This window comes from Engraulis encrasicolus, chromosome 22 (genome assembly GCF_034702125.1).
Source record: "Engraulis encrasicolus isolate BLACKSEA-1 chromosome 22, IST_EnEncr_1.0, whole genome shotgun sequence".
NCBI classification, from domain to species: domain Eukaryota; kingdom Metazoa; phylum Chordata; class Actinopteri; order Clupeiformes; family Engraulidae; genus Engraulis; species Engraulis encrasicolus.
In genome coordinates this window covers 11495740-11510739 of record NC_085878.1, presented here as the reverse complement: position 1 = coordinate 11510739, position 15000 = coordinate 11495740, and the positions used below count along the sequence as shown (strand labels likewise).

At 46.6% G+C, this 15000-nt stretch overlaps 1 protein-coding gene across 2 annotated transcripts in view; it reads right to left on the bottom strand.

Moving 5' to 3' along the window:
- Nucleotides 1-15000, bottom strand: part of LOC134438509 (centrosome-associated protein CEP250) — a 209862-nt gene that overhangs the window by 10085 nt on the left and 184777 nt on the right. For both annotated transcript variants that reach the window (XM_063188086.1, XM_063188087.1), the window contains exons 29-38: nt 14812-14979; nt 12909-13034; nt 12404-12559; nt 11219-11395; nt 5282-5449; nt 3810-3872; nt 3528-3637; nt 3302-3376; nt 2967-3060; nt 2315-2385 (exon numbers count right to left, since the gene is read on the bottom strand). In XM_063188086.1, the coding sequence (XP_063044156.1) occupies nt 2315-2385; nt 2967-3060; nt 3302-3376; nt 3528-3637; nt 3810-3872; nt 5282-5449; nt 11219-11395; nt 12404-12559; nt 12909-13034; nt 14812-14979 (1208 nt within the window). The remainder of the gene's footprint in view (nt 1-2314; nt 2386-2966; nt 3061-3301; nt 3377-3527; nt 3638-3809; nt 3873-5281; nt 5450-11218; nt 11396-12403; nt 12560-12908; nt 13035-14811; nt 14980-15000) is intronic.

The window sequence follows — 15000 nt, the reverse complement described above, 5'->3', positions numbered from 1 at the left end:
CAGGCTTATTAAGGGGAAATGCCTTGCCTGTGCCCACATGAAAACACGGCTGTCTGCTCACCGACGGGACTAGGCTGCTGGAAATGAGCCCTCCACAGTCTGACGGTGGTGGGTTAAAGAAGGCGGTGGCTATACGTACGTACGTACGTACGTGTGTGTGTGTGTGTGTGTGTGTGTGTGTGTGTGTGTGTGTGTGTGTGTGTGTGTGTGTGTGTGTGTGTGTGTGTGTGTGTGTGTGTACACGTGAGTGAGTGAGATGTGTTTATTTGGAGTATGTTTTGAGTGTGTGCTTGGAGCATGGGGTGCGTGTGTGTGTGTGTGTGTGTGTGTGTGTGTGTGTGTGTGTGTGTGTGTGTGTGTGTGTGTGAGTGTGTGTGTGTGTGTGTGTGTGTGTGTGTGTGTAGGGGCTGTGGGGAGGGGGTTTCAGAATCTGCTATAAAATTCACAGGCAATCTGAGGGACGGGGGAGTCGCCCTGATGGAAGACGAGGGAACTTTCTGGAAGCCGTTTGATGACTTTGGGATTAGAGTCGTGCAGGGGAGGTTGAATGGCTCATCAGCCATCGGTCACTCAAGAGAAGTGTGTTACCACGCTGGATAGACAGAAGCCTAGAAGGGAACACGCACATGCTGAACACACGCACACACGCGCACACACGCACACAAGCACACAAGCACACACACGCACAGACACACACACCGCTCTTTCTCCCACACACTCATCTCTCACACATCTGAACATACCCATTTGTCCATTTTGGGGTATCTCTGCCTCACAGTCCCTCTCTGCTGGCCCTTCAGCAGTCACCCCTGAAATTATCTGCCCGGCTGAGCAAATGCATCTTTGGTGTTAACAAGCGGCAGGGCCGCGGTGGCTGGAGACTACTGGGGGTCGGACGCCGCCTTGGCCGGCATGACTAGATGGCAGAGGGGGGGTGGCCACACTCACACAGGCGCCTGTTCCCCTGTGCCACACGCACTCACACACTCATTCCCTCTCAAACACATCGCACACACAACCCTGCACAGGCAGGCAGGCAGGCAGGCAGGCAGGCAGGCAGGCAGGCAGGCAGACACACACACACACGCACACACACAGCCGCACACCCTCTCCAAATCACACACCACACACACATAGCCGCACACAAACTCTCAATCAAAGGCACATGCACACACACACTGAGACGGATGAGCAAAGTGTGTGAGAGTAGAGAGGGCTGGAGGATGATGAGAGTGTCCCATGGCACCACACCCCAGAGCACCAGAGGAGGGTGAGGGTGAGGGTGGGAGTGACAGCTCCTGCGATGCCTCTGGGGGATTTCAAAACACCAATCTGCCAGATATCTTCCACTAACGCCACTCACCTCTCACCTACCTCTCCATCGCCAACTCTCTCCGTCTCTCTCTCTCTCTCTCTCTCTCTCTTTCTCGCTCGCTCTCTCTCTCTCCATCTCTCCTCTCCTCTGATCTTCATGGATGGCCGGCATGGCCCATTAGTCACACAGAGACACTATGCAAATCCCAGAACAACGGCAGACAAGCGTGCAATCCAATAAAGCGCTCTGCTCTGGCGCTACACTACACTACACTGCACTGCACTACACGGCGATGGCGGGCCGCTCTTGAGTGGTGGTGAGATGGGCAGCCAGTCAGTGGGGGCCAGTAGTGATGTGATGGCACTGAGTGTTGTTAATGACCTACATTTCTCCTCTCACTTTCCTCTCGCAGGTACACACACACACAGACACAGCTTTCTCTTTTACACACGCACACACACACTAAGAAGGCCTCTGAAAAATCATTTTTATATCATTATGTCAGGTGTATGCTTGTGTGCATGTGTGTGGAGGGAGGGAGAAAGGGGCTGTGAGGTCTCGCTGGGTGCCTTGAAGCCCCAGGTGCATGCTTTTGATGGTGTTTTCACTTGAACGTGACCCTGACATGACTCCCAATCAGGTCTGTGTGTGTGTGCGTGTGTGTGTTTGTGTGTGTGTGTCACTTTGCATTATTTTTTCCCCTCCTGCTTTTGCGGTGCGGGGCCCAGCTATTTCACCGTATTTCTCTTTAGTTCATAATCGATCATTCATCATTGACGTTCCTGCCTCCTTTCAGTGAGCACTTCAACAGAACGTGTCAAATTCCACAGCGGTGCTATTGATTCGAGTTTACACGCGAGCCTTGTCCAGATTACTGTTTGTGCTCTCTCTCTCTCTCTCTCTCTCTCTCTCTCTCTCTCTGCATCTCTAAGCAAGGGAGGTAGCTTATGAATACTGTGCAGCTGAAGTGCATAACTAAAGACGATTCAATATACTCACTTGGCTGTCCGCGGCGAATGTGCAGATGGACTCAAGGCACTGGGGAGGTCGCCTATGCTCCCCTGTTTGGCCTGGAAGAAACAAACAGCACTGATCATCATCTTGATCTTGGTCGTCGTCATCATCACCGTCATCATCATCATCATCATCATCATCACTATTATCAACAACATCATCATCCCTGTTGTAATCAATATCATCATCATCATCATCATCCTCAACATCGTCATTGTTGTCAATGTCATCATCATCGTCATCATTATAATCATCATCGTCATCAGCCTGGACTGGACTGTCAACATGTCTGCAATCATCAGTGTCTTTGTAATCATGAGACCTGTCCATGTTCCCAACCATTCACTACTAGTCATTATGACCACCATCATCAAAATCAACAAAACACATACAGTTTCCCTGTGGACCAGCTGATTAAGAGTGCCTGTAAGAGTGTGTTTAGATGTGTTTGTAGTGACCGAGAGAGAGAAATCTGTTGCCCGTGTGTTTCAATTTGTAAAAGGTGTGTGTGTGTGTGTGTGTGTGTGTGTGTGTGTGTGTGTGTGTGTGTGTGTGTGTGTGTGTGTGTGTGTGTGTGTGTGTGTGTGTGTGTGTGTGTGTGTGTGTGTGTGTGTGTGTGTGCGTGTGTGGGTCACACCTTCAGCTGTCGCATCTCTATCCTGCTGTCGTCCAGCTCTGTCTTCAGCCTCCTCAACTCCTGCTGCAGCCTCTCCACACTCTCCTGCAGGTGACTACATCAACACACAACAACAACACACTCTTGTCACCTTAACACAATATGCATTTATACAGTGGACAGACATAAGCACCAAAACCTCCACGTTCTAAACAGTCACCAGAGTGGAAAGTGGAAATTGGCTGTAAGTCTCTTTGCAAATCGTCTGTAAGATTATAACATCTGCAAAATGTAATGCAATGTCTGTGTGAGTGAAAAATATAATAATTTTACATATAAAGAAGAATACAACTTACTCTTTCTCTGCAGTGAGGTTGACTATGGTTTTGATCTGCTCTTGAATCTTTTGAGATGTTTTCTCATTGGCTTGTCTACATAAAAAAGGAAGAAAAAAAGAAAATAACCATGAGGCTAGCAGTGTGACCATCCATCTTTATCATCAGCACATCCCCATAACTCCCTGTAAAAAAGCAGCCTTTCATGTCGCACTGCTGCAGATCTGAGCCAGGAGCAACAACATACTTCTGGTCGTTGACCCACTGTTGGATGTTGGAGACAACCAGCTGACTCTCGCGATGCATGCGGCTGCTGTCGGAGCGAGCGTCACCGAGGGACTGGCGCAGTGCCTCTGCCTGGGGAAGTAGAGGGGGAAGCAGAGGATTATTATTTTTGATTGTTGTGTACAGTTTTTTTTATATGTCATTGAACTGAAAATAAAATATTTCATATCCCTGAAATGAGTTGAATGTCATTAAAATCATCTACAGAATACTAAACGTAGCCTGCTGTGAAGTGTGTACTAACCTCACACACGGCAGCCAGGTATTTCTGCTCAGTGGAGTCCAGTCGTGACTGCAAGGCTTCCACCTGTCACACATACACACGCACGCACGCACGCACGCACGCACGCACGCACGCACGCACGCACGCACGCACGCACGCACGCACACACACACACACACACAGAGAAACAATAAAATATTTTCCATTTACAATAACCAGTCTACCTAATGTTTGGGTGAGACTAATTGAAGAGAATCTATTCATGGAAGCCAAATTGGGTGACAATAGGTACAATATACTGTCTCTATCGTACTCAATATATACTCAATATACTGTACAATACGTATATATAGACAATGTATTTCTATTTGTCAACCAATAATATACAGAAGTAACATCTGTTGGAGTCAAATTATTTATATTTAAGCAGCATATTAATAATTTGCCAATAAATGAAGCACCATTGATTTTAATGCAGTGCTGGAGGTGTGTCTTGAGTAAGTCAAGTCAAGTCAAGTCAAAGTTTATTTATAGAGCACTTTAAAATACAACAAGATAGCTGACCAAAGTGCTGGACAGGCAGATAAAAGGACTTGAGGACCCCTTAAGACACACAAAGACAACAACAAAAATAAATAAAAATAAACATAGAAACAGTGTAATCTTTGAAGCACTTAAAAACAATAATAACCAATGGAAAGTGCATATATACAAGAAGTGTGTGAAAAATAAAAATAAAAAAGAGGCTAATTAGGTGCCAATAAATATGCTAAAACTACAGAAGGCTCATGTAACAAATTAGAAGAAGGGCAAATAATAAGTAAAACACTAGATAAGAAAAACTAGGAAGTTTATAGAGAGTTAAAAGCTAAGGCATAAAAATGGTTTTTAAAAACCGATAGGGATGGGGCCGAACGTATGTGGGCTGGGAGCTCGTTCCAGAGTTTCGGGCCTATGACCGCAAAGGCTCTGTCTCCTCTACTCTTCAATCTGGAGGGGGGCACGATTAGGAGGCCTTGGTCAACTGACCTGAGGCCCCTGGAGGGGGAGTGCTTTTTTAAAAGATCGGACAGGTAAGAGGGTGCCAAGCCATGAAGGGATTTAAAAACAAATAAAAGAATCTTAAAATCTATTCTAAAACGTATGGGGAGCCAGTGAAGAGCTGCAAGCACAGGTCTTATGTGTTCCCGCCTTCGTGTTTTGGTGAGAAGGCGGGCAGCAGCATTCTGGACTAATTGCAGGCGTGAGATGGATGAGGAATTAATGCCAGCATATAGAGCATTGCAATAGTCCAGGCGGGAGGTAATAAAAGCATGGATGACCATCTCAAAGCTTTTAAAAGATAAAAAAGGTTTAGCCTTGGATAAAACCCTTAATTGATAAAAACTAGATTTCACGACCAAATTAATTTGCTTTTCCATGTTAAAAAATGAATCTAGCGTCACACCAAGGTTTTTGGCTGTGAAGTGAAGGTCAGTTGCCCTGTACTGTACCTGTGCCTGAGTGGTGTGGTAGCTGTCCCTGACGGAGGCCACCTCCACCCTGAGTGCCACCACCTCCTCCTCTCGCTCCTCCAGGGCTGCCAGCTGCTGCTGCCCCCACTGCTGGGCCCGCGCCAGCTGCCCGTTCAGCTCCGACACACGCCCCTCATAGATATGCACCTGGGACAGAGAACATGCCAACACGCACACACACACACACACACACACACACACACACACACACACACACACACACACACACACACACACACACACACACACACACACACACACACACACACACACACACACACACACACACACACGGGCGCGCGTGCACGTTAAAGGCTACTCTGAGTATACATACATCTATGCTTTGTGCGTGTGTGTGTGTGTGTTCCTGTGAATGACCTCCACACAATATATGCATCTGACTGAAAGCAGACATCCATTTAACAAGAGAGGGGCTTCGCCTAACTGAAGTACGTACATAACAACTGCTCTGCTACTTGTATATAAAAACAACGACAACAGCAAAACACCAAGCCTGCAATTCAGTGAGAAATGACATGATCATCATAATCTCAGCCCTCTACTCCTCCAGCCCTGCATTCTCCATATCCATCATCTTATGGTGTCCAAATACGGGGGTGCAGGCAGGCAGGCAGGCAGACAGTAAGGCATGTGGACTGACAGACAGACTTGAGAGTGATGGGCCAGATCAGGTATTCCGTGCAGGCAGCCGGACGTTGATTGCACAGGGGGGGAGGGGGGAGGGCCAGGCACTCTGCTCCCTGCCTCTAATTCAGCAGAGGAGATTCTGTGGGCAGGCACATACATACTGCAGGCGGTGTGTGTGTGTGTGTGTGTGTGTGTGTGTGTGTGTGTGTGTGTGTGTGTGTGTGTGTGTGTGTGTGTGTGTGTGTGTGTGTGTGTGTGTGTGTGTGTGTGTGTACGTGTGTGTGGGTTGGGGGAGGTAAATGACATCAACACAATGACCTTTACAGATGTGCCGGTGACGACGCAATGCAGAGAGAGAGGCAATAAATGCAATGAAAGAAGCAAGGGCAATTAAAGCGTGTGTGTGTGTGCGTGTAAAAGTGTGTGCGTGTGAGTTTGAAAGGAAGAGAGATGAGCTTGAGACTGCGGTGTGTGTTTGTGTGTGTGTGTGTGTGTGTGTGTGTGTGTGTGTGTGTGTGTGTGTGTGTGTGTGTGTGTGTGTGTGTGTGTGTGTGTGTGTGTGTGTGTGTGTGTGTGTGTGTGTGTGTGTGTGATCTAATCCCTCTGTGATTGTGCGAGAGCAGGAGTGTGCTCAACGCCTCATCATCCTCTCCCACCTCTCTGCACTAATCCACACAAAAGGCCAGCGAGTACGCCCCTAACACATACAGTATACACATATATAACCATGGACACACACACACACACACACAGATACACACGCAGACAGACAGACAGACAGACAGACAGACAGACAGACAGACAGACAGACTCACACGCACACACACACATACAATACAGCAAATACAGACACACACAGACTATCCGAACTTGAATACACACCAATGTAAGCCGGCCTGTATACCTGCACCAACTATCTATCCCATAACAGCATTTACAACAAAATGTGACACAAAAAAAATATAGAAACATGCCTACTCCCATCCATATACATACTTCTATGTATGTATGGGCGGACGGACACAGAGACAGACACAGACACAGACACAGACACACACAGACACACACACAAGCCACATTTACCATGTCACCGAAGACTTGCATTCCAAAAAATATGCATACATACACATACTTATAAATGTATAAGGTTTATAGCCATCGGGAAATATTCAGAAATTTCTGGCCACAGACACACATTTATTCCAAGATGCTAACAAAGCATGTCCACCCAAAATACACACGCACAGGCACGCAGACATATGAGTCAACACACCACTACACTTATTAACTAACAACTACACAAAGGGCCTCACCACAAACTCATATACATACAGTCACTGCCTGCCTGAACACACACACACACACACACACACACACACACACACACACACACACACACACACACACACACACACACACACACACACACACACACACACACACACACACACACACACACACACACACACACACAGCTGACAATGAGTCGCCCCCTCCCTCTGCTACACTCTTTCTTTCTGCTCTCTTTTTTTTTCATGGCATGCGTCTCCCTCTCTCCATCCTCCCCCCGCTAGCGCCCTCTGTTCCACACCAGTGCCAGCAGTCATTACTGGCCTTCCTCTGATACGGGTGCAGCACCAACAGCAATTATTTTTAAAAGCAAGAACTGAAAACAGACAACAGACGCACAAACACACACTCTGCACATAATCATTATCTTCTCACTGGGGCGAGAGAGTGGTGGAGGATCTGTGCATGGCGCTGGTGGACGGAGGAGAGGAGGAGGGGGAGAGAGAGAGAGAGAGAGAGAGAGAGAGAGAGATAGAGAGAGAGTGATGGAGAGAGAGAGAAGTGTAGGAAGGGGTGGGCAGCTGTGCTATTTGCACTTCTCCACTTTTTTCTTTCTCTCTCTCGCTTTCTCTCTCCTGCTCTTACCCGAGGAGTTTGCTGACCGCAAAAAATGACAACGATGCTTTTCCTAAACCAATTAGGAGGCCCAGAGAGTGGTGCTGTTATCATGCAACATTGACAGCACTTAAAACGGATAGCGTAAGGAGATAGCCCTGAGCCATGCTAAGACTGCCTCATCCCACTGCAGTGGATTCAACACACACACACGCACACACACATACACGCACACACACACACACACTCGAAAAAGCACAAGTGCATGTGCACACCCGCATACGCACGCACGCACGGACACACAGCGAACTAATACACGCATATGCGCGCGCGCACACACACACACACCGAGTAAACATCCAAACATATTCACATACACAAGATGTGTATACAAAAACTCATATACAAGAAAAGTTAATGGAGAACATCCAAACATATGCACACACACACACACACACACACACACACACACACACACACACACACACACACACACACACACACACACACACACACACACACACACACACACACACACAAAATAATATCCAAATTTCCGTGAGCTCCAAATTCACACGGACACATAGATACACACACAGATAGGCAGCAAGGTAATGGACAACCACCACCAAACAAGCCTCTTCGGGGGCCCCTGTTTGTTTATCAAAATGCTAACAGGAGAGGACAGTTGATGCAGCGGTGCGGTGTGGAGCGGTGCGGTGTGATTGTGTGTGTGTGCGCTCTGAAGGACAGGTATGCCAATGCCCGGTAATGACTTCAACCTGAGGGGCCTGGGAAAAGCCAGTGGCTCTGCCGCGCCGTGACACGCCGCATCTCATTTGGCCTGGGCGGCCACCGGGGACACAGTCAGCCCTCGCTTTCATCACCGAGGCCAGCCGGCACCGGCACCGGCACCGCACGGCCGCCCTCTGTTATTGCAGATGGAACTCAGTGGGTAGAAGAGAGGGGGAGAGGAGACCAGGTAGTGTGTGTGTGTGTGTGTGTGTGTGTGTGTGTGTGTGTGTGTGTGTGTGTGTGTGTGTGTGTGTGTGTGTGTGTGTGTGTGTGTGTGTGTGTGTCAATGTATGTGTGTGTGTGTGTGTGTGTGTGTGTGTGTGTGTGTGTGTGTGTGTGTGTGTGTGTGTGTGTGTGTGTGTGTATGTGTGTGTGTGTCATATACAAGGCAAAACACATGCTGAGAGATATCAGCAGTGACGAGTCCTGTCTTATCATCCCAATGTTAGCAATAGGTTGTATGTTTGCTTGGGTTTGCAAGCTGTCCACAGAGGGCCAAGGCACTGAAGTGTAGAGTAGTGTGGTGTGGTCATATATACTATAAGAGAGGCAGAGTCTGAGATATCAGTTATGACAGCTCTAGTAACCCAACTGGAAGTTGGAATTCGGACTTGTAGTACTGTATGCGTGGAGGAATGGCAAGGCAAGGTAATACTTTATTTGGACAGCATGCAATATGCCATAGGGGCAATTTAATGTCCTTTATATATACAATGAGGCGTATGTGTCAGTTCCAGTTACATTGCTAGGGACATAATGCAGCATTGTGTGTTAATCATTTTTGGTATGTGTATCTCAATTATTTATTTGTAGGCCCCGTTTCTGTACGTCTTTTGCATCAACCAAGAGTGATTAAGTTGTATCTGTATTATTTAATTCCCAATCAGTTTGAATAATTAAAGGTACACTGTGTAGAATTGTGGCCAGAGTAGGTATTGCAACTATGCTGTTCATTGAAACTGTTCTGCCTATTGCCAAATTTGATCTTTGAACTAATATTTACTAGTATGACCAAAATACAGTAAGTTTTGCTGCTAAAAATGTCTAATTCTGGAAATTGAAAATGGTGGTCATAGAGTTCACCTTTAAGTCGATTTACTGGTACACTGTAACAAATAGCTGTTAATTTAGGGCAATTCTGCAACAGCATTCTACTGTTTTTCGAAAAAACAGACAACTACTGTGAAAATACTACTTTGAGTCACATATTGAGCATAAACAGTAAGTACTGCACAATAGCAGCATTCGCCGTTATGAAAACAACCAAGTTGTTTTAGGCAGCACCATTGAAACCCATTCATCCTCCACTTGTCCGTGATCACCATCAAGCTTCAATACCACCTGAAGAACTTAAGTCATTCTCACTGGTTAAAGATTCTCTGATACTATCAAGCATGATGAAACAATTTCTAAGGAAATAGCAATACTTAAAAAAGTGCTTGATGCAGCAAAGTATGAGTAGCACATGCATTTTGATAGTGATGAACGTATGAATGGCTGAAACATTTTAAGAACTTGCAACACTCTTGCAACAAGCAGTCCCATCTAAACCAATCTGCTAATCAGTGCCTGGCCTCACCTGAGTACTAAGGGCTGTTATGCCATTATTCAATTACAACCTTCACCTGCCAACTCCCTGATGACTCTGGTCACATGGTACCCTTGCAACTGTATATAAATCTGGACTATCAACACTTCAGTTGCTTGCCTGCCTGCTGGCTGGCCTGCATGGCACAGCATAGCACTTGCTTGCCTACAAGCTTGCTTACAGGCTTGCATACTTTCCTCTTTGTGAAAGCTTGCTTTGTGGCACTTGCTGTGTGTGGCATCATTTGTGGCATCGTTGCATATAATGTGCCTGCTGCAAATTAGGCATTGCTTTGAGAGCTAGCTTGTAGTGCTGCTTTTTTGCTGTGCTACTTGGTGCAAATTACGTTTTTACAGACTGACCAATGCTATTTTCATCATTGGCTCATCAAGAGCTGATACATTAAAAAAGCCCCCCTCACACACTCCCATTGTCATTGTAACATAGCACTGCGAGGTCTGCGCTGAAATTGTATTCATGCGCCACACTTTCAAAGGACCACCGCAAACCAGTATCTCAATATAGCATAGTGGCGTCATGGTATCATGCTCAAGTCACTTCAGTCATGGTGACCGATGGGACGGTGGGGCGGTGGCCAAGTGGCTGGATGGCCAAGTTGCCATGGCTATATTCATGAATGCAACTATGACCCAGTAATTGCCTGCTATCTCACAGTACATCTTCAACTTTTTAACTGTAGTGTACCGTTATTTTACCTATACTACTGTATAAATATTGTAGAGCACTTTTAGTTTAACAATACTAATACTGTGAACGTTCTGTAGAGTACTGTTATTTTAACAGTTCAATTGCTGCTGAAAAATAGTTATATACTGTGGTACATTAAACAGTACTGAGCTGTATTTGATGCTTGGTGTGAAATAACAGTAGAATTACAGGTAAATATAATTGCCAGTAACTGCCGTTATTTTGCAGGGAAAATCTCTTACAGTGTAATACATGTTTGGGTTTGCACTTGCCTGTTCCTGAGTGAGTGTGTTCTCGGTGCGTAGCCTGGTCAGCTCTGCGGCCTGCTGTTGCTGATGTTGATGTCGGTGTCGGTCTGTGTCATCGTCCTCCCCTCGCAGGGAGCCACGCTGCTGCAGACGACACAAATCACCACGCGCCGACGCCAGCTCACGACTTCGCTCACCCAGCTACACACACACACACACACACACACACACACACACACACACACACACACACACACACACACACACACACACACACACACACACACACACACACACACACACACACACACACACACACACACAGACATTTTGTAAACAGACACAGACATACAAAGACCTAGACAACATTGATAACACAAAAGTAAAAAACAAGCAAGCAAAAAAATAGGATATCACATCTGATCCAGTAGATGATTGGTATTTCCTGCTCTACATCAAATATAAAGAGAAAACAGTGCATACAATTTAATCACAGTAACTCTTCAAATCTGTCACACTTAAAGGAAGAGTCCACCGTACTTCCATAATGATTTGTGCTCTTCTCTGAATTGATACGAGCTGAACCATGGAGCTGAGCGTGGTCCCAGTCAGTCAGACACGCTGTTACTGCTGTTACCTTGTAGCTAGGCTCAGCATGGCTACTGATATTTTGGGTGGTTGAAGTTACATGCGGCGACTAAACTCTTCCACGTTTTATGTTTACATACGTTTAATATGGGCACTATAGGCCCTAATGAAAGGCATAGTGACACACTGTGTGTGCTTCGACATATTGATATCCTCCCTCTTGTTGGTTGTATTGACAGAAGATAGGTCACATCTCATTTCAGGCCCCAAGAATACCACTATCCATGCTGAGCCTAGCTACAAGGTAACAGCAGTAACCGTGCGTCTGACTGACTGGGATCACACAGCTCAGTGAAGGATGAATCAGCTCGTCTCAATTCAGAGAGGTACACAATTAATTATGGAAGTACTGTGGACTCTTCCTTTACGCTCCCTTGACCTCAACATAAACCTGCCAACGCCCCCCTTAGCATTAAAAAATAAAATAGACTAATGCCCCCCAATGTCAACTCAGCTATATCTTTCTAAACATCCCCCTTAGAGCTCCCCAATACCCCCTGGGGGACTGTGGAGCCCCCGTTGAGAAAGACTACTTTAAGGTGTGCAGTGCCTTTAGCGTACCAGTGCCATGCTCTCCTGGTGGGAGGCCTGTGCTGAGGCCAGTTTCAGCTGCAGCTCCTGCAGTGTGTCCCGGGTGGAGGCCGCCTCTCTGGCCTCCTGCTGAGCCTGCTCCAGCTCCTCCCTCAGCCTGAGCATCGAGCTCTGCAGTGAAGACACCTGAGGAGCCAGACACCCATGGATATGGACAAGAGGGGATAGGAATATGAAGAAGGGTATGGGGAGGCGGCATTTTTAGCTATAAAACATGTGATCACAAACTTACAAGTAGCATATTGATTTTAGATAGGTAAAGTTTACATTTCTATGTAGACACATGTACATGTTACAAAATACCCTGCATATCCTGCATACTGCTATCATTTCAGAAGCAATGTATTAAAAGAATAGAATCGTGCATTTCAGACCTACACCCTATTGTTTTCTTGAACGTTTTTACTGAAAGAAAGCCGTCTGGTGCAAATTCAGAGTGTTCTGAGAGTGGACAGCATCAAGCTTGACCTCTGACCTTTTCAGAGCTGTGCTTGGCATCAGCCTCCTTGCGCTCCACATCCGCCCTCAGCGTCTGCATCTGGGACTGGCACGCCCCCTGCTCCTTCTTCAGACGCCCAATCAGCTGCTCCTGTTCCTTCAGCTGATACACAAAGATACGTACACGCACATGCGCACACACACACACATGAGAATGCACACAAATCCATAAACAAGCACACAAAACCAGATGCAGAAATTAAACTATGCACATGCTGACACATACACATGTGCAAACACAGACACACGAACAGACAGGCAGACACACACCACACACACCACACACACCACACACACACACACACACACACACACACACACACACACACACACACACACACACACACACACACACACACACACACACACACACACACACACACACAAGGCAAGGCAAGGCAAGTTTATTTATATAGCACATTTCATACACAGGTGCAACTCAATGTGCTTCACAAAGTTAACAAATGTAAATGAAAGGAAGCAGGGAAACATACACACACACACACAAACACACACACACACACACACACACACACACACACACACACACACACACACACACACACACACACACACACACACACACACACACACACACACACACACACACACACACAGGTAGACAGGTGTCAGTCAAAAGGCTCTCATTGCGTCTATCTTGCGCCTCCATCTTGGTGCTACAGTGAGGACATCAAAGCGTGATATCGGGATGGAATCTGACAAGCGTGCTGCGATAGCGAGCCTGGGCGGGAGGATTAGTGGGTGGGGTGTTGGGAGGTGAGATGAGATGAGATGTGGTGGGGGGTGGGGGTTGGCTGATGAGAGATAGACTCTTATGTGCATGACAGATATTAAATTGGGATTAGGAGGATTAATTTAACACCATAATTGGTGGGGGGAACTTTTTCATCAGATTGATTTCAACTTTTTCTCTCGCAAAGAGATATCACAAAAATTGGTGCTGCAAAAGATTTAATTTTCCGACAGATGAGCGGCCTATAAATTGCTGCGTCGCTGCTGGTACACATCCCTTTTGGCGAGTTTAAGAGAAGCAATAAAAGCCTTTACATTCATGATTAATGCAGATTTGAGAACCTTTCTTTAAATGAAAAACATTTGGCCCCTCTGGGATTAAAACATAATTAAGGCAGCATTTCTGAAGAGCACATTCTGATGGAAACTAATTGACTCGGGGAGCTGGAGGCCTGCTGGAGAGCTGTATGGAAAAGTAGAGATAAAGACAAAAAAACACCTCTCTCGCCAAGAGCACTTGGATGGATGGATGAATGGATGGATGGATGGGTGGATGGATGGGTGGATGGATGGATGGATGGGTGGATGGTATCATGGTGACCTCCACACACCCCTCTAGTGAGGATATTTTAAACCATGTTTAATCCCAATGGCTCACATGACCTTTTCCCCATTAAAAATTGACTGTATTTGAGAAAAGTAGCTGCATAAAGTTCAACTTTGTCAAAGGGAGAAATGTGCCCTTGCAAAAGCCAAAGGCCAGAGTATTTTTCAAAAGCAAACTGTGAACTATATTTTTGATCACACACAGAACCTCCAACAAGTACAGCATGTCATATTCTCAAACTGCCATAGGCCTCTCCACATGAGCCCAGTGAAGAAACACTTGGGATTGACAGGTGGTGTCGGGTGCTGTGGTGGTGTGGCTATGTGCCTACACACACACACACACACACACACACACACACACACACACACACACACACACACACACACACACACACACACACACACACACACACACACACACACACACACACACACACACACACACACACACACACACAGGGTTTGTGTATTCGCACAGAAAAAAACAGACGAAGAGTTGAATATGTGTGCAGCAGTACCAGGCTCTTGGCGGAGTGTAGCTTGGTCCTGAGCTGCTCCCTGTCGGCCTCCATGGCTGCCTCTCGGCCGCGGCTCCCCTGGGCCCAGCTCAGCTGCTCCTGCTGCAGCTGCTGCTCCCGCGCCAGCTCCCCACGCAGCGTCTGGTTGGCATCCGCCTGCTCCTTCAGCTGAGAGAGAGAGCGAGACAG